General features: G+C 42.6%; 2 protein-coding genes and 1 long non-coding RNA gene across 3 annotated transcripts in view; all 3 read right to left on the reverse strand.

Moving 5' to 3' along the window:
* The window catches only part of LOC134600026 (mucin-2-like), a 389,376-nt gene that overhangs the window by 199,997 nt on the left and 162,402 nt on the right, over positions 1-26,977 (reverse strand). Inside the window, exon 10 of the mRNA XM_063445024.1 lies at positions 24,576-24,716. Coding sequence (XP_063301094.1) covers positions 24,576-24,716 — 141 coding nt within the window. The remainder of the gene's footprint in view (positions 1-24,575; positions 24,717-26,977) is intronic.
* LOC134602240 (uncharacterized) lies at positions 6-4,689 on the reverse strand. Its single transcript, XR_010090422.1, has 2 exons — positions 4,589-4,689; positions 6-117 (listed from the first exon to the last, which is right to left on the reverse strand). It is a non-coding gene; the product is annotated as an uncharacterized LOC134602240 (long non-coding RNA).
* The window catches only part of LOC134600587 (uromodulin-like 1), a 33,508-nt gene continuing 31,345 nt past the window's right edge, over positions 24,815-26,977 (reverse strand). Inside the window, exons 5-6 of the mRNA XM_063445027.1 lie at positions 25,137-25,271; positions 24,815-24,876 (exon numbers count right to left, since the gene is read on the reverse strand). Of these exons, the coding sequence (XP_063301097.1) occupies positions 24,815-24,876; positions 25,137-25,271 (197 nt within the window). The remainder of the gene's footprint in view (positions 24,877-25,136; positions 25,272-26,977) is intronic.

Here is a 26,977-nt window from a genome sequence, read left to right on the forward strand (position 1 = left end):
CACTCACCTCTTGTATAAACGTGTCAGTGAAGTTTTTATATTCAGGGCTACTTTTATTGTTAAATGCTTCTATGAATTCTTCATTTATCTTAACTTTTGCATAAAATACCTCTTCACCTGTAGAAACAAGGAACACATATGATTTAACATGGTAGTGTAAATATCATTAAATATCATTGTATACCTCCATACAAGTCCCATATAACCATATTTTATTTTACTAGACTGTTATTGACTATCTATAACTTTGGCTTCAGGATTCAACTCTCTAATTCCCTTGTTAAACTGAGGTGAATGGACATTTAGGATTTACTGTAGGTATAAAAGAACGAACACTAATCATGATTATACCTGTATTTGGTCTATATTGTCACATAAAATAAATATGCTTGCCAGGCAAAAAAACAGGAAACTTAGAATCAATTTTGGCTGCCCAGGGCTCGAGTCCTGCAGGAACGCATGGGAACGGCGTTCCTGCACTTTTTCCAAAGCAGGAACGCCGTTCCCAGTCCTGCAGGACCTGCCCTGCTAACTGCACACAGGGGCCATCACACGCGGCGTTCTTCTCCAGCTCTCTCAGCTTCAACTCTCGCGAGACCCGCAGCTGTAAGAGCGTTGCCACGGGTTACCATGGCAACGCTCCGCACAGGCGAGTCTCGCGAGAGTTGAAGCTGAGAGAGCTGGAGAAGAACGCCGCGTGTGATGGCCCCTGTGTGCAGCGGCTGCTACCCTCCACCGGACCACCAGGCGATCACATAAAAGTTAAAAAGCAAATGCATCCCCCCCATCATCCAGCACACACACACACATAATCCAGCACACACACACACACACATAATCCAGCACACACACACATAATCCAGTACACACACACACATAATCCAGCACACACACACACACATAATCCAGCACACACACACACATAATCCAGCACACACACACATAATCCAGCACACACACACATAATCCAGTACACACACACACATAATCCAGCACGCACACACACACATAATCCAGCACACACACACACACATAATCCAGCACACACACATAATCCAGTACACACACACACATAATCCAGCACACACACACATAATCCAGCACACACACACATCATCCAGCACACACACACACAATCATCCAGCACCCACACACACACACACACATAATCCAGCACACACACACTGCATTCATTATACACAATCTGCACTTACTACAAACACACTACATTCATTATACACACACTGCACTCACAACAAACACACTACATTCATTATACACACTCTGCACTCACTACAAACACACTAAATTTATTATACACACTGCACTCACTACAAACACACTACATTCATTATACACACTGCACTCACTACAAACACACTACATTCATTATCCATACTCTGCATTCACTACAAACACACTACATTCATTATACACACCCTGCACTGCACTATATGCATAGGAGTGTAATTTTTTTTAAGGGGGGGGGAGGCGGAATCTTGGGTGAGTTCCCACACTTTTTTCCCCAGGACTTGACCCCTGAATGTGCCCTATTATGTAAACAAAACCTTCCCTACCTCCCTCTCACCCAGATGCTACCAACTTTCAAAATTTAAGCAAAATAAACACAGATGTATATTTAGAAATTCTCAGGTTATGTTGCAATAGAATGCTGTAAACATGATTAATTGCCCTCTCAGAGGCGTTTCGAAGCAATGCCGGAAAGCTTTTATAATTGGCTATTGTAAGAGGGGTATACTTCTATTTCAGGCATTTTAGGGAGCAGTATGCAGTCTCTCAAAGTCCTAAACCGCTTTTCTCTAAAAATAAACAGTTTTTATTGAATGAATTGTTAATGAATTATTTGTTGAGAGATTAGTCTACAAGGGTAACTTTCCTGGTTTCTTCACCCTGCTTAGACAAACTATTCCAAAGTCATTGGACATCCATGAACTAATATTTTATTGAAATGGTTACAGTATCTGGAGTGCCCTGACACCTTTTCCACTGTACATTGTACTGTTTTTAATTTTTTATTCCTAAACAATAGTCCTCATCGATGATTCATTATTATTATTATATATCATTATTCTGAGCAGTAATGGGCAGCTGTTATTGGGTGAGAGTGTCAGCTGACAACTCTCAGCCTGTTTTAGCACCCATTGTTGGCATGAATTGGTATGGCTAGAAGAAAGTGTGCAATCTCTGCCATGGCTATACTTTCAATCGGAAGTAGTCTACTAGAAGTCCCTCCCCACCCCATCCCACCCATGGTCATCAATTTACTTATAGATAGTGCACATCAGCTGGTTACCTTAACACACCTATCAAGTCACTAAACCTCTCCTCACCTGAAATCATTTAACACACTGCATCCTTACAATGGTTTAAACACTCATTGATATTTGTGTGTGTTTGTATATATGATCTACATATCTATATAATACACATTTTCTCTAATGTTCTCCCTTCTATTTTTCACTTTAACACTAACTTCTCTCATTACTAAAATATCCCTATCCTTTTGCTCACCTGTCCCTGGCAACACCATCATCATTACTTCCACCTTACTCCCCTCCCCTCTCTATTCATCCCATGCACTCTACACATACCTTTCCAGCCTATCCGCACCATCTCCTCCCAAATTCTCTACATACATACCCTCCTACAAAACTTTCAAATCCTACTCCCACCTTCACTTATTTTCTATCCTTCTGCTCCTAGCAGCTGGTGATGACTCTCCAAACCCCGGTCCCCTCTCAACAAACTCACCACATACTAACTCAAGGAACCACACTAATCTCATACCCATCTCATGTTCCTCTAAATCCTCCTTCAATACTGCCCCCTGGAACGCACGCTCTGTTTGCAATATAACTAAATCCACTGCTGTCCATGACTTCTTCATCTCTCGTTCAATAGATTTACTAGCCTTAACAGAAACCTGGCTCTCCCCCTCTGACACTGCCACCCCTGCATCTTTGTCTTTCGGTGGTCTCCAACTTACCCACAACCCAAGAAACTCTGAATGTAAAGGTGGTGGTGTTGGGTTTCTCATCTCTCCTCACTGCTCCTTTAAACCTCTTCCAACCCCCCCCTTCCCTCTCTTTCCCGTCATTTGAAATACATTCAATTCGCCTTTTGAAACCCTTCTCTGCTAACATTGCTGTTATTTACCATCCCCCTGGTTTCCCTCTTCTCTTCCTTGACCACTTTGCTGCCTGGCTACCCTATTTCCTCTCTTCTAACATTCCATCCCTAATTCTCGGGGACTTCAATATTCCTATAAACCCACCTTTGACCTCTGCAGCCACTAAACTACTTTCAATTACTTCCTCCCTCAGGCTATCGCAGTGGGCAAATTCTCCCACCCATGTAGCTGGCAATACCCTTGACCTAATCTTCACTTATGCATGTACAGTATCTACTATCTGCAACACTCCATTTCCACTCTCTGATCACCACCTCTTATCATTTGCTCTCGCGTACCCCCTCACCCAACAACCTCAACCTAACCCCCCTCAACTAAGGAGGGACCTTAATTCTCTTGATCTCCAGCAGTTGTCAGCTGACATTGATTCACGACTGCTGTCCATCCCTTCCCTCTCCTGTCCTTCACTGGCCATCTCCACATATAACTCTACTCTTACATCTGCCTTGAACGCTGCAGCGCCACTCCAAACAAGTACCTCAAGGAGGACCCGCCCCCAACCATGGCATACTAAATCAACGCGCTACCTGCAAAGATGCTCCTGTTATGCTGAACACTCCTGGAGGAAGTCTCGCACCCAATCAGACTTTCTCCATTATAGATTCATATTGTGTTCATACAGTGCAGCCCTTGCCCTTGCCAAACAGTCCTATTTTTCCTCTCTCATTAGTTCATGTTCCCGCAACCCCAGGCGTCTCTTTGACACCTTTAATTCTCTTCTTCACCCTGCTGTGGCCACCCACCAAATTAACCTTACTGCTGATAACTTTGCATGTTATTTCACTGACAAGATTGAACAGCTAAGGAAAGAATTCTCCCCTCCTTCAGAGCTCCATGCTAATAAAACTCTTGCTGTGTAAATGAGTGTATTACCAAGAGCCACAACTATAACGCTTACATTAAAGAGACAGCTTCAGAGAAAAGGCAGTGTTTACAATGCTCCCTAGGGACACCTCCAGTGGCAATCACTCAGATGGCCATTGAAGGTGGTTCCTGGGTCAGTGCAACACAAGGTGCAGCACTGACGTTCAGCGTCTCCACACTCTTCATGGAGACACTGAACTTTCCTCACAGAGATGCATTTAGTCGATGAATCTCTATGAGGAGATGCTGATAGCTAGGGTGGTGTTTGACTCCGCCCCACAAAATTGATTAACTCAGCCAATCCACTGCTTTCCCGTAGCAAAAACTATAAAACTAAAAGAAACTATAAAACTTACAGTAATGAGCAGTGTTTAGAAGTGTATCACAGATGACCAGTACTATAAATCTAACGGTATTGTGCAGTTTTTAGAAATGTATCCCAAAACTCCACAACTATAAAACTCAAAGTAGAAAATTATACTACTTTTTTAGATCCATATGTAGTAGATATACCTGGTGTAGTAGTTACTGGAATGGACACTGTAGTACTTGTTTCAACTCCTTGTGATGTAGTTATACTCAGTGTAGAAGTTTCTGATGTGGATACTGTGATGCTTGTTTCCGATCCCGAAGTTGTTTCTGAAGTGGACCCTGCAGTACTTGTTTCAGACCGTTGTGATGTAGTTCTACTTGGTGTAGATGTTTCTGACGTGGATGCTGTGGTGCTTGTTTCAGATCCTGGTGTTGTAGATATATTCAGTGAAGTTGTTTCTGAAGTGAACTCTGTAGTACTTGTTTCAGACCCTTGTGATGTAGTTATACTTTGTGTAGAAGTTTCTGAAATGGACTCTGCAGTACTTGTTACAGGTCCTTGTGATGTAGTTATACTTGGTGTAAAGGTTTCTGACATGGATGCTGTGGTGATTGTTTCAGATCCTGGTGTTGTTGATATATGCAGTGAAGTTGTTTCTGAAGTGGACTCTGCAGTACTTGTTACAGGTCCTTGTGATGTAGTTATACTCAGTGTAGAAGTTTCTGATGTGGATATTGTGGTGCTTGCTTCAGATCCTGGTGTTGTAGATATATTCAGTGAAGTTGTTTCTGAAATGGACCCTGCAGTACTTGTTTCAGACCCTTGTGATGTAGTTATACTCAGTGTAGAAGTTTCTGATGTGGATATTGTGGTGCTTGCTTCAGATCCTGGTGTTGTAGATATATTCAGTGAAGTTGTTTCTGAAGTGGACTCTGCAGTACTTGTTACAGGACCTGGTGATGTAATTATACTCGGTGTAGAAGTTTCTGACATGGATTCTGTAGTGCTTGTTTCTGATCCTGTTGTTGTAGATATATGTAGTGAAGTTGCTTCTGAAGTGAACTCTGCAGAACTTGTTTCACACCCTTGTGTTGTAGTTATACTCAGTGTAGAAGTGTCTGATGTGGATACTGTGGTGCTTGTTTCCAATCCTGGTGTTGTAGATATATTCAGTAAAGTTGTTTCTGAAGTGGACTCTGCAGTACTGATTACAGGTCCTTGTGATGTAGTTATACTTGGTGTAGAAGTTTCTGACGTGGATGCTGTGGTGATTGTTTCAGATCCTGGTGTTGTAGATATATTCAGTGAAGATGTTTCTGAAGTGGACTCTGCAGTACTTGTTTCAGACCGATATGATGTAGTTATACTTGGTGTAGAAGTTTCTGAAATGGACTCTGCAGTACTTGTTACAGGTCCTTGTGATGTAGTTATACTTGGTGTAGAAGTTTCTGACGTGGATGCTGTGGTGATTGTTTCAGATCCTGGTGTTGTAGATATATTCAGTGAAGTTGTTTCTGAAGTGGACCCTGCAGTACTTGTTTCAGACCCTTGTGATGTAGTTATACTTGGTGTAGAAGTTTCTGACGTGGATGCTGTGGTGATTGTTTCAGATCCTGGTGTTGTAGATATATTCAGTGAAGTTGTTTCTGAAGTGGACTCTGCAGTACTTGTTACAGGTCCTTGTGATGTAGTTATACTTGGTGTAGACGTTTCTGATGTGGACTCTGTGGTGCTTGTTTCATATATTGTAGATATATTCAGTGAAGTTGTTTCTGAAGTGGATTCTGCAGTACTTGTTTCAGACCCTTGTGATGTAGTTATACTTGGTGTAGACGTTTCTGATGTGGACTCTGTGGTGCTTGTTTCAGATCCTGGTGTTGTAGATATATTCAGTAAAGTTGTTTCTGAAGTGGACCCTGCAGTACTTGTTTCAGACAATTGTGATGTAGTTATACTTGGTGTAGAAGTTTCTGACGTGGATGCTGTGGTGATTGTTTCAGATCCTGGTGTTGTAGATATATTCAGTAAAGTTGTTTCTGAAGTGGACTCTGCAGTACTTGTTTCAGACCCTTGTGATGTAGTTATACTCAGTGTAGAAGTTTCTGATGTGGCTACTGTGGTGCTTGTTTCCGAACCTAGTGTTGTAGATATATTCAGTGAAGTTGTTTCTGATGTGGACTCTGCAGTACTTGTTTCAGACCCTTGTGATGTAGTTATACTGGGTGTAGAAGTTTCTGATGTGGACTCTGTGGTGCTTGTTTCAGATCCTGGTGTTGTAGATATATTCAGTGAAGTTGTTTCTGAAGTGGACCCTGCAGTACTTGTTTCAGACCCTTGTGATGTAGTTATACTTGGTGTAGAAGTTTCTGATGTGGACTCTGTGGTGCTTGTTTCCGATCCTGGTGTTGTAGATATATTCAGTGAAGTTGTTTCTGAAATGGACTCTGCAGTACTTGTTACAGGTCCTTGTGATGTGGTTATACTTGGTGTAGAAGTTTCTGGCGTGGATGCTGTGGTACTTGTTTCAAATCCTGGTGTTGTAGATATATTCAGTGAAGTTGTTTCTGAAGTGGACTCTGCAGTACTTGTTTCAGACCCTTGTGATGTAGTTATACTTGGTGTAGACATTTCTGATGTGGCTACTGTGGTGCTTGTTTCCGATCCTAGTGTTGTAGATATATTCAGTGAAGTTGTTTCTGAAGTGGACTCTGCAGTACTTGTTTCAGATCGATGTGATGTAGTTATACTTGGTGTAGAAGTTTCTGAAATGGACTCTGCAGTACTTGTTACAGGTCCTTGTGATGTAGTTATACTTGGTGTAGAAGTTTCTGACGTGGATGCTGTGGTGATTGTTTCAGATCCTGGTGTTGTAGATATATTCAGTGAAGTTGTTTCTGAAGTGGACCCTGCAGTACTTGTTTCAGACCCTTGTGATGTAGTTATACTTGGTGTAGAAGTTTCTGACGTGGATGCTGTGGTGATTGTTTCAGATCCTGGTGTTGTAGATATATTCAGTAAAGTTGTTTCTGAAGTGGACTCTGCAGTACTTGTTTCAGACCCTTGTGATGTAGTTATACTCAGTGTAGAAGTTTCTGATGTGGCTACTGTGGTGCTTGTTTCCGATCCTGGTGTTGTAGATATATTCAGTAAAGTTGTTTCTGAAGTGGACTCTGCAGTACTTGTTACAGGTCCTTGTGATGTAGTTATACTTGGTGTAGAAGTTTCTGACGTGGTCTCTGCAGTACTTTTTACAGGTCCTTGTGATGTAGTTATACTTGGTGTAGAAGTTTCTGATGTGGATGGTGTGGTGATTGTTTCAGATCCTGGTGTTGTAGATATATTCAGTGAAGTTGTTTCTGAAGTGGACTCTGCAGTACTTATTTCAGACCGATGTGATGTAGTTATACTTGGTGTAGAAGTTTCTAAAATGGACTCTGCAGTACTTGGTACAGGTCCTTGTGATGTAGTTATACTCAGTGTAGAAGTTTCTGAAGTGGATACTGATGTGCTAGTTTCAGATCCTGGTGTTGTAGATATATTCAGTAAAGTTGTTTCTGAAGTGGACTCTGCAGTACTTGTTACAGGTCCTTGTGATGTAGTTATACTTGGTGTAGAAGTTTCTGACCTGGATGCTGTGGTGATTGTTTCAGATCCTGGTGTTGTAGATATATTCAGTAAAGTTGTTTCTGAAGTGGACTCTGCAGTACTTGTATCAGACCTTTGTGATGTAGTTATACTTGGTGTAGACGTTTCTGATGTGGACTCTGTGGTGCTTGTTTCAGATCCTGGTGTTGTAGATATATTCAGTAAAGTTGTTTCTGAAGTGGACTCTGTAGTACTTGTTTCAGACCCTTGTGATGTAGTTATACTCAGTGTAGAAGTTTCTGAAGTGGATACTGATGTGCTAGTTTCAGATCCTGGTGTTGTAGATATATTCAGTAAAGTTGTTTCTGAAATGGACTCTGCAGTACTTGTTACAGGTCCTTGTGATGTAGTTATACTTGGTGTAGAAGTTTCTGACCTGGATGCTGTGGTGATTGTTTCAGATCCTGGTGTTGTAGATATATTCAGTAAAGTTGTTTCTGAAGTGGACTCTGCAGTACTTGTATCAGACCTTTGTGATGTAGTTATACTTGGTGTAGACGTTTCTGATGTGGACTCTGTGGTGCTTGTTTCAGATCCTGGTGTTGTAGATATATTCAGTGAAGTTGTTTCTGAAGTGGACTCTGCAGTACTTGTTTCAGACCCTTGTGATGTAGTTATACTTGGTGTAGAAGTTTCTGACCTGGATGCTGTGGTGATTGTTTCAGATCCTGGTGTTGTAGATATATTCAGTGAAGTTGTTTCTGAAGTGGACTCTGCAATACTTGTATCAGACCCTTGTGATGTAGTTATACTTGGTGTAGACGTTTCTGATGTGGACTCTGTGGTGCTTGTTTCAGATCCTGGTGTTGTAGATATATTCAGTGAAGTTGTTTCTGAAGTGGACTCTGCAGTACTTGTTTCAGACCCTTGTGATGTAGTTATACTTGGCGTAGAAGTTTCTGAAATAGACTCTGCAGTACTTGTTACAGGTCCTTGTGATGTAGGTATACTTTGTGTAGACGTTTCTGATGTGGACTCTGTGGTGCTTGTTTCAGATCCTGGTGTTGTAGATATATTCAGTAAAGTTGTTTCTGAAGTGGACCCTGCAGTACTTGTTTCAGACCCTTGTGATGTAGTTATACTTGGTGTAGAAGTTTCTGACATGGATGCTGTGGTGATTGTTTCAGATCCTGGTGTTGTAGATATATTCAGTAAAGTTGTTTCTGAAGTGGACTCTGCAGTACTTGTTTCAGACCCTTGTGATGTAGTTATACTTGGTGTAGACGTTTCTGATGTGGACTCTGTGGTGCTTGTTTCAGATCCTGGTGTTGTAGATATATTCAGTAAAGTTGTTTCTGAAGTGGACCCTGCAGTACTTGTTTCAGACCCTTGTGATGTAGTTATACTTGGTGTAGACGTTTCTGATGTGGACACTGTGGTGCTTGTTTCAGATCCTGGTGTTGTAGATATATTCAGTAAAGTTGTTTCTGAAGTTGATTCTGCAGTACTTGTTTCAGACCCTTGTGATGTAGTTATACTTGGTGTAGACGTTTCTGATGTGGACTCTGTGGTGCTTGTTTCAGATCCTGGTGTTGTAGATATATTCAGTAAAGTTGTTTCTGAAGTGGACCCTGCAGTACTTGTTTCAGACCCTTGTGATGTAGTTATACTTGGTGTAGAAGTTTCTGACGTGGATGCTGTGGTGATTGTTTCAGATCCTGGTGTTGTAGATATATTCAGTAAAGTTGTTTCTGAAGTGGACTCTGCAGTACTTGTTTCAGACCCTTGTGATGTAGTTATACTCAGTGTAGAAGTTTCTGATGTGGCTACTGTGGTGCTTGTTTCCGAACCTAGTGTTGTAGATATATTCAGTGAAGTTGTTTCTGATGTGGACTCTGCAGTACTTGTTTCAGAGTCTTGTGATGTAGTTATATTTGGTGTAGAAGTTTCTGATGTGGATACTGTGGTGCTTGCTTCAGATCCTGGTGTTGTAGATATATTCAGTAAAGTTGTTTCTAAAGTGGACTCTGCAGTACTTGTTACAGGTCCTTGTGATGTAGTTATACTTGGTGTAGAAGTTTCTGGTGTGGATGCTGTGGTGATTGTTTCAGATCCCGGTGTTGTAGATATATTCAGTGAAGTGGTTTCTGAAGTGGACTCTGCAGTACTTGTTTCAGACCGATGTGATGTAGTTATACTTGGTGTAGAAGTTTCTGAAATGGACTCTGCAGTACTTGTTACAGGTCCTTGTGATGTAGTTATACTTGGTGTAGAAGTTTCTGACGTGGATGCTGTGGTGATTGTTTCAGATCCTGGTGTGTTAGATATATTCAGTGAAGTTGTTTCTGAAGTGGACTCTGTAGTTCTTGTTTCAGACCGATGTGATGTAGTTATACTTGGTGTAGAAGTTTCTGAAATGGACTCTGCAGTACTTGTTACAGGTCCTTGTGATGTAGTTATACTTCGTGTAGAAGTTTCTGACGTGGATGCTGTGGTGATTGTTTCAGATCCTGGTGTTGTAGATATATTCAGTGAAGTTGTTTCTGAAGTGGACTCTGCAGTACTTTTTTCAGACCGATGTGATGTAGTTATACTTGGTGTAGAAGTTTCTGAAATGGACTCTGCAGTACTTGTTACAGGTCCTTGTGATGTAGTTCTACTTGGTGTAGAAGTTTCTGACGTGGATGCTGTGGTGATTGTTTCAGATCCTGGTGTTGTAGATATATTCAGTGAAGTTGTTTCTGAAGTGGACTCTGCAGTACTTGTTTCAGACCCTTGTGATGTAGTTATACCAGTTGTAGACGTTTCTGATGTGGACTCTGTGGTGCTTGTTTCAGACCCTGGTGTTGTAGTTATATTCAGTAAAGTTGTTTCTGAAGTGGACTCTGTAGTACTTGTTTCAGACCCATGTGATGTAGATATACTTGGTGTAGAAGTTTCTGAAATGGACTCTGCAGTATTTGTTACAGGTCCTTGTGATATAGTTATACTTGGTGTAGAAGTTCCTGACATGGATGGCGTGGTGATTGTTTCAGATCCTGGTGTTGTAGATATATTCAGTAAAGTTGTATCTGAAGTGGACTCTGCAGTACTTGTTTCAGACCCTTGTGATGTAGTTATACTCAGTGTAGAAGTTTCTGAAGTGGATACTGATGTGCTAGTTTCAGATCCTGGTGTTGTAAAAATATTCAGTGAAGTTGTTTCTGAAGTGGACTCTGCAGTATTTGTTACAGATCCTTGTGATGTAGCTATACTCAGTGTAGAAGTTTCTGATGTGGATACTGTGATGCTTGTTTCCGATCCTGAAGTTGTTTCTGAAGTGGACCCTGCAGTACTTGTTTCAGACCCTTGTGATGTAGTTATACTTGGTGTAGAAGTTTCTGATGTGGCTACTGTGGTGCTTGTTTCCGATCCTGGTGTTGTAGATATATTCAGTAAAGTTGTTTCTGAAGTGGACTCTGTAGTACTTGTTTCAGACCCTTGTGATGTAGTTATACTTGGTGTAGAAGTTTCTGATGTGGATACTGTGGTGCTTGTTTCAGATCCTGGTGTTGTAGATATATTCAGTGAAGTTGTTTCTGAAGTGGACTCTGCAGTACTTGTTTCAGACCCTTGTGATGTAGTTATACTGGGTGTAGAAGTTTCTGATGTGGACTCTGTGGTGCTTGTTTCAGATCCTGGTGTTGTAGATATATTCAGTGAAGTTGTTTCTGAAGTGGACCCTGCAGTACTTGTTTCAGACCCTTGTGATGTAGTTATACTTGGTGTAGAAGTTTCTGATGTGGACTCTGTGGTGCTTGTTTCCGATCCTGGTGTTGTAGATATATTCAGTGAAGTTGTTTCTGAAATGGACTCTGCAGTACTTGTTACAGGTCCTTGTGATGTGGTTATACTTGGTGTAGAAGTTTCTGGCGTGGATGCTGTGGTACTTGTTTCAAATCCTGGTGTTGTAGATATATTCAGTGAAGTTGTTTCTGAAGTGGACTCTGCAGTACTTGTTTCAGACCCTTGTGATGTAGTTATACTTGGTGTAGACATTTCTGATGTGGCTACTGTGGTGCTTGTTTCCGATCCTAGTGTTGTAGATATATTCAGTAAAGTTGTTTCTGAAATGGACTCTGCAGTATTTGTTACCGATCCTTGTGATGTAGCTATACTCAGTGTAGAAGTTTCTGATGTGGATACTGTGATGCTTGTTTCCGATCCTGAAGTTGTTTCTGAAGTGGACCCTGCAGTACTTGTTACAGGTCCTTGTGATGTGGTTATACTTGGTGTAGAAGTTTCTGACGTGGATGCTGTGGTGCTTGTTTCAGATCCTGGTGTTGTAGATATATTCAGTGAAGTTGTTTCTGAAGTGGACTCTGCAGTACTTGTTTCAGACCCTTGTGATGTAGTTATACTTGGCGTAGAAGTTTCTGAAATAGACTCTGCAGTACTTGTTACAGGTCCTTGTGATGTAGGTATACTTGGTGTAGACGTTTCTGATGTGGACTCTGTGGTGCTTGTTTCAGATCCTGGTGTTGTAGATATATTCAGTAAAGGTGTTTCTGAAGTGGACCCTGCAGTACTTGTTTCAGACCCTTGTGATGTAGTTATACTTGGTGTAGAAGTTTCTGACATGGATGCTGTGGTGATTGTTTCAGATCCTGGTGTTGTAGATATATTCAGTAAAGTTGTTTCTGAAGTGGACTCTGCAGTACTTGTTTCAGACCCTTGTGATGTAGTTATACTCAGTGTAGAAGTTTCTGATGTGGCTACTGTGGTGCTTGTTTCCGAACCTAGTGTTGTAGATATATTCAGTGAAGTTGTTTCTGATGTGGACTCTGCAGTACTTGTTTCAGAGTCTTGTGATGTAGTTATATTTGGTGTAGAAGTTTCTGATGTGGATACTGTGGTGCTTGCTTCAGATCCTGGTGTTGTAGATATATTCAGTAAAGTTGTTTCTAAAGTGGACTCTGCAGTACTTGTTACATGTCCTTGTGATGTAGTTATACTTGGTGTAGAAGTTTCTGGTGTGGATGCTGTGGTGATTGTTTCAGATCCCGGTGTTGTAGATATATTCAGTGAAGTGGTTTCTGAAGTGGACTCTGCAGTACTTGTTTCAGACCGATGTGATGTAGTTATACTTGGTGTAGAAGTTTCTGAAATGGACTCTGCAGTACTTGTTACAGGTCCTTGTGATGTATTTATACTTGGTGTAGAAGTTTCTGACGTGGATGCTGTGGTGATTGTTTCAGATCCTGGTGTGTTAGATATATTCAGTGAAGTTGTTTCTGAAGTGGACTCTGTAGTTCTTGTTTCAGACCGATGTGATGTAGTTATACTTGGTGTAGAAGTTTCTGAAATGGACTCTGCAGTACTTGTTACAGGTCCTTGTGATGTAGTTATACTTGGTGTAGAAGTTTCTGACGTGGATGCTGTGGTGATTGTTTCAGATCCTGGTGTTGTAGATATATTCAGTGAAGTTGTTTCTGAAGTGGACTCTGCAGTACTTGTTTCATACCGATGTGATGTAGTTATACTTGGTGTAGAAGTTTCTGAAATGGACTCTGCAGTACTTGTTACAGGTCCTTGTGATGTAGTTCTACTTGGTGTAGAAGTTTCTGACGTGGATGCTGTGGTGATTGTTTCAGATCCTGGTGTTGTAGATATATTCAGTGAAGTTGTTTCTGAAGTGGACTCTGCAGTACTTGTTTCAGACCCTTGTGATGTAGTTATACCAGTTGTAGACGTTTCTGATGTGGACTCTGTGGTGCTTGTTTCAGACCCTGGTGTTGCAGTTATATTCAGTAAAGTTGTTTCTGAAGTGGACTCTGTAGTACTTGTTTCAGACCCATGTGATGTAGATATACTTGGTGTAGAAGTTTCTGAAATGGACTCTGCAGTATTTGTTACAGGTCCTTGTGATGTAGTTATACTTGGTGTAGAAGTTCCTGACATGGATGGCGTGGTGATTGTTTCAGATCCTGGTGTTGTAGATATATTCAGTAAAGTTGTATCTGAAGTGGACTCTGCAGTACTTGTTTCAGACCCTTGTGATGTAGTTATACTCAGTGTAGAAGTTTCTGAAGTGGATACTGATGTGCTAGTTTCAGATCCTGGTGTTGTAAAAATATTCAGTGAAGTTGTTTCTGAAGTGGACTCTGCAGTATTTGTTACAGATCCTTGTGATGTAGCTATACTCAGTGTAGAAGTTTCTGATGTGGATACTGTGATGCTTGTTTCCGATCCTGAAGTTGTTTCTGAAGTGGACCCTGCAGTACTTGTTTCAGACCCTTGTGATGTAGTTATACTTGGTGTAGAAGTTTCTGATGTGGCTACTGTGGTGCTTGTTTCCGATCCTGGTGTTGTAGATATATTCAGTAAAGTTGTTTCTGAAGTGGACTCTGTAGTACTTGTTTCAGACCCTTGTGATGTAGTTATACTTGGTGTAGAAGTTTCTGACATGGATGCTGTGGTGATTGTTTCAGATCCTGGTGTTGTAGATATATTCAGTAAAGTTGTTTCTGAAGTGGACTCTGCAGTACTTGTTTCAGACCCTTGTGATGTAGTTATACTTGGTGTAGACGTTTCTGATGTGGACTCTGTGGTGCTTGTTTCAGATCCTGGTGTTGTAGATATATTCAGTAAAGTTGTTTCTGAAGTGGACCCTGCAGTACTTGTTTCAGACCCTTGTGATGTAGTTATACTTGGTGTAGACGTTTCTGATGTGGACACTGTGGTGCTTGTTTCAGATCCTGGTGTTGTAGATATATTTAGTAAAGTTGTTTCTGAAGTTGATTCTGCAGTACTTGTTTCAGACCCTTGTGATGTAGTTATACTTGGTGTAGACGTTTCTGATGTGGACTCTGTGGTGCTTGTTTCAGATCCTGGTGTTGTAGATATATTCAGTAAAGTTGTTTCTGAAGTGGACCCTGCAGTACTTGTTTCAGACCCTTGTGATGTAGTTATACTTGGTGTAGAAGTTTCTGACGTGGATGCTGTGGTGATTGTTTCAGATCCTGGTGTTGTAGATATATTCAGTAAAGTTGTTTCTGAAGTGGACTCTGCAGTACTTGTTTCAGACCCTTGTGATGTAGTTATACTCAGTGTAGAAGTTTCTGATGTGGCTACTGTGGTGCTTGTTTCCGAACCTAGTGTTGTAGATATATTCAGTGAAGTTGTTTCTGATGTGGACTCTGCAGTACTTGTTTCAGAGTATTGTGATGTAGTTATATTTGGTGTAGAAGTTTCTGATGTGGATACTGTGGTGCTTGCTTCAGATCCTGGTGTTGTAGATATATTCAGTAAAGTTGTTTCTAAAGTGGACTCTGCAGTACTTATTACAGGTCCTTGTGATGTAGTTATACTTGGTGTAGAAGTTTCTGGTGTGGATGCTGTGGTGATTGTTTCAGATCCCGGTGTTGTAGATATATTCAGTGAAGTGGTTTCTGAAGTGGACTCTGCAGTACTTGTTTCAGACCGATGTGATGTAGTTATACTTGGTGTAGAAGTTTCTGAAATGGACTCTGCAGTACTTGTTACAGGTCCTTGTGATGTAGTTATACTTGGTGTAGAAGTTTCTGACGTGGATGCTGTGGTGATTGTTTCAGATCCTGGTGTGTTAGATATATTCAGTGAAGTTGTTTCTGAAGTGGACTCTGTAGTTCTTGTTTCAGACCGATGTGATGTAGTTATACTTGGTGTAGAAGTTTCTGAAATGGACTCTGCAGTACTTGTTACAGGTCCTTGTGATGTAGTTATACTTGGTGTAGAAGTTTCTGACGTGGATGCTGTGGTGATTGTTTCAGATCCTGGTGTTGTAGATATATTCAGTGAAGTTGTTTCTGAAGTGGACTCTGCAGTACTTGTTTCAGACCGATGTGATGTAGTTATACTTGGTGTAGAAGTTTCTGAAATGGACTCTGCAGTACTTGTTACAGGTCCTTGTGATGTAGTTCTACTTGGTGTAGAAGTTTCTGACGTGGATGCTGTGGTGATTGTTTCAGATCCTGGTGTTGTAGATATATTCAGTGAAGTTGTTTCTGAAGTGGACTCTGCAGTACTTGTTTCAGACCCTTGTGATGTAGTTATACCAGTTGTAGACGTTTCTGATGTGGATACTGATGTGCTAGTTTCAGATCCTGGTGTTGTAAAAATATTCAGTGAAGTTGTTTCTGAAGTGGACTCTGCAGTATTTGTTACAGATCCTTGAGATGTAGCTATACTCAGTGTAGAAGTTTCTGATGTGGATACTGTGATGCTTGTTTCCGATCCTGAAGTTGTTTCTGAAGTGGACCCTGCAGTACTTGTTTCAGACCCTTGTGATGTAGTTATACTTGGTGTAGAAGTTTCTGATGTGGCTACTGTGGTGCTTGTTTCCGATCCTGGTGTTGTAGATATATTCAGTAAAGTTGTTTCTGAAGTGGACTCTGTAGTACTTGTTTCAGACCCTTGTGATGTAGTTATACTTGGTGTAGAAGTTTCTGATGTGGATACTGTGGTGCTTGTTTCAGATCCTGGTGTTGTAGATATATTCAGTGAAGTTGTTTCTGAAGTGGACTCTGCAGTACTTGTTTCAGACCCTTGTGATGTAGTTATACTGGGTGTAGAAGTTTCTGATGTGGACTCTGTGGTGCTTGTTTCAGATCCTGGTGTTGTAGATATATTCAGTGAAGTTGTTTCTGAAGTGGACCCTGCAGTACTTGTTTCTGACCCTCGTGATGTAGTTATACTTGGTGTAGTAGTTTCTGATGTGGCTACTGTGGTGCTTGTTTCCGATCCTAATGTTGTAGATATATTCAGTAAAGTTGTTTCTGAAATGGACCCTGCAGTACTTGTTTCAGACCCTTGTGATGTAGTTATACTTGGTGTAGAAGTTTCTGATGTGGACTCTGTGGTGCTTGTTTCCGATCCTGGTGTTGTAGATATATTCAGTGAAGTTGTTTCTGAAGTGGACTCTGCAGTACTTGTTACAGGTCCTTGTGATGTGGTTATACTTGGTGTAGAAGTTTCTGGCGTGGATGCTGTGGTGCTTGTTTCAAATCCTGGTGTTGTAGATAAATTCAGTGAAGTTGTTTCTGAAGTGGACTCTGCAGTACTTGTTTCAGACCCTTGTGATGTAGTTATACTTGGTGTAGACATTTCTGATGTGGCTACTGTGGTGCTTGTTTCCGATCCTAGTGTTGTAGATATATTCAGTAAAGTTGTTTCTGAAATGGACTCTGCAGTACTTGTTACAGGTCCTTGTGATGTGGTTATACTTGGTGTAGAAGTTTCTGACGTGGATGCTGTGGTGCTTGTTTCAGATCCTGGTGTTGTAGATATATTCAGTGAAGTTGTTTCTGAAGTGGACTCTGCAGTACTTGTTTCAGACCCTTGTGATGTAGTTATACTCGGTGTAGAAGTTTCTGAAACAGACTCTGTGGTACTTGTTTCAGATCCTTGTGATGTATTTTCTGTTAATGTTGAAGTGGTACCGGGAACAGTCGTTGTTGGATCTGAGGTGCCATCTGGGTAACAGAGCAGAGAAATCATAAAGTCACACATTGGTGTATAAAAGTAATTTATAATGTAGTAATTCCCAGATTTTACTAGTAACATGACGTAAAGTCATGATTTTATTAAAGACACGGAGGCGAGTATTATGCATAACTCTTTCTTTTATTTCCTCAGCAGCAAAGATAGAGGAATATAAATATTATCAAAAATGAAAGAAAAAACTGTACAGGCACAACAGGCAGCCAATCACATAATAGAGGAAGTAGCTATATAAGTCCTGTGTCTCCCACAATCCCCCTCTTTCTTGCGAAAACCGAAGACCAGGTAAGATGAACGATGTCCCACTTGATCCAAACAGGAAACGGGAAACAATGCGATAACTTCAAGCTAAAAAAGATAGAAAAATATGGTAATTTCCAAACTCAAAATTGTAGACTTACCAAAGGAGGAGTCATACATAAAACTGGATTCTGAAATAGAAAATATATAAAAATTAGAAACCAGCATAAAAACGTTCAAAATCATCCAAAACATGATAAAAATACATGATATAAATACATGATCCAAATACAGACCCAATTGAAAACATACCTGCATAGTATCGAAGCATCTCCTATCCCAAATCCACACCGGGAGGGTGGGAGGGAATAATACTTGCCTCCGTGTCTTTAATAAAATCATGACTTTACGTCATGTTACTAGTAAAATCTGGGAATTTTATTAAAGACACGGAGGATCATATTATGCAAGTTCAAAGCTCTGCTATCACCTGAGATGCGATGTGTTCAATTGGTCTGAAATAGAAGTCCCTGAAGGTTGATTCTCGGGACCAGTCCGCTGCGCGCATGATGTCCTCCAGACGGCAACCAACTGTGGATGCCTTCGAGGCCATAGCACCTCGTACAGAATGAGGTGTAAAGATAGACGTGTCTATACCCGCTAGAGATAAAAGCCAACGAATCCAACGCGCTAGAGTCGGTGTCGAAACCGGCCGATGAGGAGCCTTAAAGGAAATGAATAGGGGTTGTCGGTCAGACGAACACAACGTTCGCGTAGCATCCAGATAGGCCTTCAAACAATCCACCGGACAGAGTGCCGAGAAGCTAGGATATACGAAGGATTTGGATGCCGACTTAGTCCTCCTAGATATGTTGAAAGTAACGCCTTCAGGAGTAAACACAAAGGCACCCCAGTCAAGAGCCCTGACATCGGAGACTCTCTTACAAGAGATCAGGCAAAGCAGCATAACCATCTTGGAGGATAGCTGCTTAAGGGTCAAGTCATGGTTAGGATACCACGCCGACAGGAACCGCAACATTATGTTGACATCCCAAAAGGCCGAAAAATGCGACCTAGGTGGACGGACGAGTCGAATACCCTTGAGAAGGCGGCATACAAAAGGATGTTTGCCGACGGGTAAACCTTCCAAACCGCCGTGACCGGCAGATATGGCCGAACGAAAAACATTGATAGTTCTGTACGCCTTGCCCGAGTCGAACAGGGCTGTGAGAAACTCCAGGATCAAATGGAGAGGGGCAGATATGGGATCCACTGCCCGTTCCATGCACCAACCAGACCAAGACTTCCATGCAGCTCGGTAAGCTGATCGCGTGCCCGGAGCCCAGGCGTTATCGAGGAGCAAGAGAGTCGTCTGTGGAACGTCAGGGACAACCCAGCGTCCCCTGAAAGGAACCACGCTACCAGGGGCAACTGGTGCCGTAATACCAATTCGTGCGAGTTCCCATCCGGATCCAGAAGGAGGTCCTGAAAGTTCGGTAATAGACGAGGGAAGTCTATAGACAACTCCATCAGTCGAGGGAACCACAGACGGGATCTCCACAGAGGGGTGATCAGAGCCAGACAGCAGTCGTGACGAACCAGCTTCGAGATTGTGCGAGCAATCATGTTGAATGGAGGGAAGGCATACAGGCGGCCCGGCGGCCATTCCTGAAGAAAGGCATCCTTCGCCACAGCCGCCGGGTCCGGTCTCCAACTGTAGAACTTCGGCTATTGAGTGTTCAGGCGAGAGGCGAATAGGTCCATCTCGAATCGCCCCCACAACCCGGTTAGGCTTTGGAAGACCGAGGCGTGCAAGCGCCAGTCTCCCGAGTCTCTTAAATGTCTGGAGTTCCAATCCGCACCCGAATTGTCCAGACCCGGAATATGTTCCGCCGTCACCGAAACGTTGTTGAAAAGGCAGAACTGCCACAAATCCTTCGCCAAGAGAGCCAACATCCTGGACTTGGTGCCGCCCAGGTGATTTATGTACCAGACCGCCGATACGTTGTCTAACTTGAGGAGAACGCAACAATTCGCCCTTCCAGGGGTAAGGCTGCAAATCGCAAAGGCTCCCGCCAGAAGTTCTAGGCAGTTGATGTGCAACGACTTCTCTGTGTCGGACCATCTGCCTCCTGTGGAAACGTCGCCACAACGAGCACCCCAGCCGTGCAAGCTGGCATCTGATTCTATGATCACGTCCGGAATGGAACCGAAAATCGCCCTTCCGTTCCAGGCTTCCATGTGTGCTAGCCACCATACCAGCTCGTCTATGGATTCCTCATCCAAACATATCCGAGATTCGTAGGAGTGACCCGAACGTAGGTGTGACCCCTTGAGCCGCTGGAGGGCCCGGTAATGCAAAGGGCCTGGGAATATCGCCTGAATGGAGGAGGCCAGTAGACCGATGATCCTTGCCAACTGTCGAACCGATAAGTCCGAAGCACGAAGAGCTCGACGAAGCTCCTTCTGGATGGCTTTCATCTTGGATTCCGGCAAGTACAGGAACTGCCGTATGGAATCCACCTGGAACCCCAAAAACTCCATAGACTGGGCGGGGGTCAGGACCGACTTGTCCCAGTTGATCAGAAAACCTAGGTTCTGTAAAAGGTTGACTGTCCAGTCCAAATGCAGTCTCAGGCATTCCAACGATGACATGATCAGGATGTCGTCCAGGTAAATAATCAGTCGAACCCCACGAGTACGGAGGTACAACACCACCGGCTTCATTACCTTGGTGAAACACCAAGGGGCCGAGGAGAGACCGAATGGCAGGCATGTAAAACGCCAATGCCGTCCGTGCCAGGTGAAGTGTAAGTAGTCCCTGGACTCTACTGCTATTGGAACCGTGAAGTACGCGTCCTTCAGGTCCAACTTGGCCATCCAATCCGACTGTCTCAGAAGGTCTCTGAGACAATGAATGCCTTCCATCTGAAAGTGTTGGTAGCGGAGGAAAGCGTTGAGAGGGCGAAGATTTATCACTGGGCGGACTCCGCCCCCTTTCTTGGGCACTAGGAAGAGATTGCTCGTAAAGCCTGGAGTGGCGAACGGCAATTCCTCGATGGCGCCTTTCGAGAACATCTCCTCGACTTCTGCGGAGATCATCGCGTCCTGCTCCTGTGGGAGAGACAATTCCCTGGGGGCAGACATTTGAACAGGCAGGGAGACAAACTCCAGTTGATAACCCTTTACGCATTGCAGAACCCAAGCATCTGAGGTTATATCTGCCCACCTTAGGTAGAATAAAGCCAGCCTCCCCGCCACCCGAACCTGATCGAGAGGGGAAGAAAGGGTACTCACCATAAGGGCGTCTGCCCGAAGACCCACCACGGGGGTATCTGGAGCCCCACGATCTCCCTCTTGCCGGAAAGAAGGGAAGCGTTTTCGGATCTTGGAACCCTCCGGAGGGGAAAAAGGAACCTCTGGTGGCACGGAACGAGCCTCGGAAACCACGGCCGGGTGGACGGTTCCTGCTACGCCCGGCCCCTCCGAAAACCTTGGGCGCGAATACGCGCTTCATATTTGCCTGCGCCTTGTCGATCGCCGTAAATGTTTTGACATAAGATCCCATGTCTTTCACGAAGGATGTGCCGAACAACATCCCCTCATCGGCTGAATCAGGTTCAGCTACGGTCATAGCGGCCAGTTTAGGGTCTATTTTTAAGAGAATTGCCTTGCGTCTCTCGGAAGACATGGCCGTGTTAGCATTCCCTATAAGGCAGATAGCCCGCTGGACCCACCCGATGGCCACATCGACATCCAAAACAGAGTCACCAGTACGAGTGGCGTCAAGAAGCTCATACAGCTTTGACAGGGGGCCCAGCGTATCTAGGATCTTGTCTTGGCACCCTTTCAGGGAGTGATCAAGACCCTTCTTAGGTTTCCACCCAGACTTATTTAAAAATTGGGCAATTTGAGGGTCAACGTCTGGGGTCTTACAGGCAGCGCCAGGGAGGGAAGGTCGTGGGCATTCGGCACGAAATTTATTGCGGCCTTCCTTGGACAGAGGTGTGCGTATTCGTTTAGCCACATATTGGGCGATATGGTCCGGAGGGACCCATTCAGCAGACCGCGGGTGACGTAGGTCGTCCGGGTCAAACAGGGGGTTACCCTGTGGGTCTAAAAGCCCTTTATTATCATCCCCAGCAGGGCCTGGCACTTTCCCTCGGGGGTTGGCAGAGGACCCAGAAGGGGTTACACCCATAGGGGGTTGATCCTCGCCTGACTCGCCCTCAACATAGGAGTCATACTCCATAATATCGGAATCATCTTCCACACTCCGGTCGGTATCCGACCCATTATCCAGGGCTCTAGCCCGTTTCCACAATCTAGCATCTTTAGCCCGGCCAGGGGCTCTTGTGCACGTGGGATGCGCGCTATCTGCGACCACCAGAGGCGTGTCAGTCATGGCAGGCAAAGCCTGCATCGAGGAGTGGGAGCCGATATGTCGAGATTTTGCCTTCGCCTTACGGGCACCCGGCACAGTTTGGGCAGGGGAAGGGGACCCCACACCCAGGGGGGTAGGGGTAGCCATGGAAGGTAAAAACACAGAGTGAAGTGACTGGGTAAAGGAGGATGAAACAGCCCCCATAGCGGAGGCAATAGCCTTTTGAAGGGAGGAAGCCATAGTGGCCTCTAATAAGGCCTGGAACTCCTGAGAGGCTATAGCACCCTAGGGTTATCTATTGGGAAATCCCCAGAGGGGTCAGTAGGCCCATCCTTACTATCCTGCATAATGAGGCACTAGAGAAAAAATGGGCACTAATATAAGCCTAAAAGGAAACACCAGAAATGGGTTGATTAACCCAGCAGAACAGAATACAAGCTAAAACCTGATCGTTGGTGTAGCAGGGGAACCCGGAGAAGAACAGGGACCGACCGCACGGCAGAAACAGGGTGATGCGAGTGACCGCCCAAAATGGCCGCCGCATGTGTCAGAGTGCGAGAGGGGAACGAGCACAACTCAGCCGCGGTCGCAGGGGGAAGGACCGTCGGGGCAGAGTAACAGCACTGAGAAGCGAGTAGAGAAACAGGGACGGGAGGGAGGGGAAAAACAGCCCGCGGCGGCGGGCAAAGTCCCAGGGGAACCCCCAAATACACCAACGATGTAGGTAACAGAAAATATCAACAGCGAATAAATACAATAATAATAGCAATAAGCATAAATCAAAAACATGAACCACAAGTAAACATCACAAAACAAAATGCAATGAGTAGGAGAGCTCAAGTAAGATACTTAGCTGTCTGAGGAAGCAGCAAAGAAAGAGGAGGATTGTGGGAGACACAGGACTTATATAGCTACTTCCTCTATTATGTGATTGGCTGCCTGTTGTGCCTGTACAGTTTTTTCTTTCATTTTTGATAATATTTATATTCCTCTATCTTTGCTGCTGAGGAAATAAAAGAAAGAGTTATGCATAATATGAGCCTCCGTGTCTTTAATAAAATATACAACATACAGTTTTAATGTATTGATGTCTTTGCAATCATACAATGTATCTGCATAAGAAATCCTCACTCTTGATGGTTTAAAGAGTATACATGAGTAGAATCACTTTTTTAAGGAACTGTTTGGCATGATTCTCTTTGGAAATTTTATCTCTATGTAATTTAATTTGCCAATGTTGCTGTGTATTAAAGCATTGAAATAATGCTGTAGCATTGAACACAATGTGAGATTATTACTGCATATATTATGGTACTATGCCTCATACAGTGCTAGATACTCCACTATAGAGGCACTGTAATAACACGAGGCACAGCAGTAAACTCTTATGATGGACCTGTTTCTGTATAATTTATTTACTTGTATAGCTGTAAAATTTAAATTAAAGAAAATGTTTCCATGATAAAATATTACTTTTTAAAGATTTTACATATGCACCCAATGGCTTAAAGCAACAATTAAATCACCTCAATTAATAATTATTAGTTGGGAAACCAAAAGGAACATGCCAATAATTATTGTAGCAGTCCTCCACATATATGTTTTTTTAAATATATTCCATATTTTCCCCTACTAGTGAAATATATCTTTCAATCTGAAAGTAAGTCGAAGATTTATGCAATGAATGGTCTCTAAAATCAGGACTTGGTTTAATATTTTTGGATTAACTGTTCAAATGATTTAATATATTTGGAAAAAACAAATTAAAATAATTAATATTTAAAAATGTTATATGTATTTTTTTTATATTGGTATATTTTTTGTATGATATATGTTTGATGTTTAATATTTTAACCTTTTTGAAAAAAAAAATATTTTAAAAGTTTATCTAAAATTATCAATTTATTTTAAAAGCTTATTTAAAAATATCAGTACTTGATGTAATTTGTTTGAATCAGAATCAGAAAGAAATAAAATTAATAAAAAAAAACTTTTCAATGATTTATTTGCAAAAAATTGCCACTGGCTTTCATGGTGACTTCTGTAGATAAATCATTTTGAATTTTTTTTTTTTCTCAAAGAATGAAATTATTTCTAATTCTGTTTCAAACTAATTAAATCAAAATCTTAGAACTGACTAGCTAATTGATTAGTAGAGGTTTGTGTATGTTTTCCAGTCAGTGGGTGAATGTCTTCGGCCGATGGAGGCTAATTGAAAAATTCATTAGGATTTAGGATTTTTAAGTTTACTATTTTCTTGTTCAATACGCACTTATATATTTTATAGTTGCAACATAAAGGAACACCACGATCACTATTTTTGTGCACTGCCATAGGAAATGTGTTATTCCTACTACCCCTTCAAATATCAGATCTCTCTTTAATAGAATCTCAATTATATATTGTTATCTCTTTGTTTAGAGTTTTGCTTTTACATGGATATCAGTTGCGGTACTTACCTGTGCATTGTCTACCAGGATTGGTTGTATTATTATCCACCGTTCCTGGGATGCACTGACATTCATAGCTTCCCAGGGTGTTCTTACAAGTTGCCAAAGATGAACAGGTATTTGTAGTATTAGATGCACATTCATCGATATCTGGAAAAATACAAATTTCATAATCAATCTGTAGAATTCAGTAATAAAGTAAAAAGAGAGAACTGTGATAAAAAAGGCCATTATAAGTGGCAGATATTTCACCCATAACGAGATGGTTCTATACAGTTAACACCAAAATCTGCCCCACAGCAAATAAAGCCTTCAAAAAGATTTATTGAGGAAAAATAAGTGACTCACTTTTCTTCTGTAGATTTTAATTTAGATATTTTTCTTTGATCACTTTTTCCAACCAACATGTTTGTCATAGCTAGTGCGTTTGGTTTTGGTTGTTTGTGGTGGGGCAGGGTAGGGGATGCACATCTTGAATCTTAACATTAAGTAAGCCGATGGAGGCTAATTAAAAAATTCATTTTTTTTAATCTTAACATTAAGTAAAGCGGATCCAAATATTCCTCTTACCTTCACAAAATCTTCCAGGGACACTGGGGCTGGTACCGCTATATCCTGGCAAACACTGACAAGGAACCAAGCTATAACTAGTGCATGTGGCAAATTGCGAGCAACCAGCTTGTCCAGAGACACATATGTCTGTTTCTGTAAAAATAAAAAAAGGAAGGATTTATAGGTGACAAAATCCGAACTATAAACATTAGTAAAATGAAGAAAAGGAAAAGGTTCCATCTCATACATACAAAAATGTGTATAAATTACTGGATTTGAGGTTATTTATATATACATTGTAAATTCAAGACTCTGGACGTCTGGAAACTTGTCTTGTGAAAAATGCACACTGTAGCGAAAGCCACTTCGCCACTGTGTTTTGGAGGGGGCTGCTTGCCCGCCTCTTACCCTGTGACTACGGTCCCTGGGCGATTTGGCCCTTTATGCACGGTATTTGGGCATACTGTGGGTTATTGGGCTGCCCCAGGATTATGGGCCCTCTCATCAGCCCATACGAAACTTAAACCCCATGGCGTTTGAACTGTGTTTGTGGCATCTGAGCGCTGTTTGGATATGTTGAGCGCTCAGATCCAAGCCATCTGGGGATGGGTTGAATGTGGGGGTTCTGTTTAGTATAACAGGAGTTATGTATTGTTATGTCTTTTGGTGGTTGCTGGTAACATGTGATTAATGGAGGCTGTGTTTGTCCCTGGATATAATTAAATCAGCTTCTCCATTGTCTCCAGGATAGAGGTGTTACGGACCGTTTCAGCATAAAAGGGGAAAAATCGGTTTAGGCGATAATCCCCTTTTCCCCAAAAAGGCACAGCTACTGTAAAAGCACCAAAACTCACGAACTGGATATAGATGAATAAGGTAGCACTCCAGCTGGAACCTCACGAATAGCTGCTAGCAGATGAATAGGAAAAGCAGACATCAGCTTACACTCCTTAGCAATCAATCTCCAACAGCATACAGTGAATCCCCCCAAGAACGAGACAAGGCTCCGTGTTGAAGGTCAAGCAGTGGTCTGTTTATTCAGGGCTACCTGCCCCTGTATTTATGCAGGTCTCCCACCTGGTGGACACTCCCCTAGGGGACCAGATGGAAGACTGAAACAGCAGACAGACATGTATCATTTTCGTACACACAGCCACAATACTTTCCCACAATGCATCCTGGTTTCCTCCTCCCTGCCCTGGAGATAATTAATGAAGTAATTCAATTATCTCCTAAGACAAAGGCCAGACTCCATTATGCACATGGTGACACAGAAACAGACTATCCCTTTAAAATACATACAGACACATTTTATACACAAAACACAGACATGTAACATATCCCCAGATAGCTCAGGTCTGGGCGCACATTATTAGGTGAATGGCACCCAGATCACACAAATACATTTTAATTGCCATGGAGCCAAAGTCTTTAATTATACGAACAGGCTCCATGGCATTGCTATCTGGGTTACTACAGTTCACATAAAACATAAAATACCGAATTCCCTGCATTCACCAAATCCATACGAATTAGAACCAGGGGCTGGAGGTTCAGCGGTGCCTGCACGTAAAAGTGTCCGATTTTGGTGCATGAAAGCCGGGCAGAAAAGTGCTGCTGGGGGGCAGGGACAACTACCTGTGCCCCCTGTAACTCAGCCTGCCGCTGGGGAGGGAGGCCACTGCTCTCCTCTCCCTGTACTTCACATTGCCCTCCTGGCATATCACTCTGCTGCTGGGGGGCAGGAACAACTACCTCTGCCCCCTGTAACTCAGCCTGCCGCTGGGGAGGGAGGACGCTGCTCTCCTCTCCCTGCACTTCACATTGCCCTCCTGGCATATCACTCTGCTGCTGGGGGG

This window comes from Pelobates fuscus, chromosome 1 (genome assembly GCF_036172605.1).
Source record: "Pelobates fuscus isolate aPelFus1 chromosome 1, aPelFus1.pri, whole genome shotgun sequence".
Taxonomy (NCBI): domain Eukaryota; kingdom Metazoa; phylum Chordata; class Amphibia; order Anura; family Pelobatidae; genus Pelobates; species Pelobates fuscus.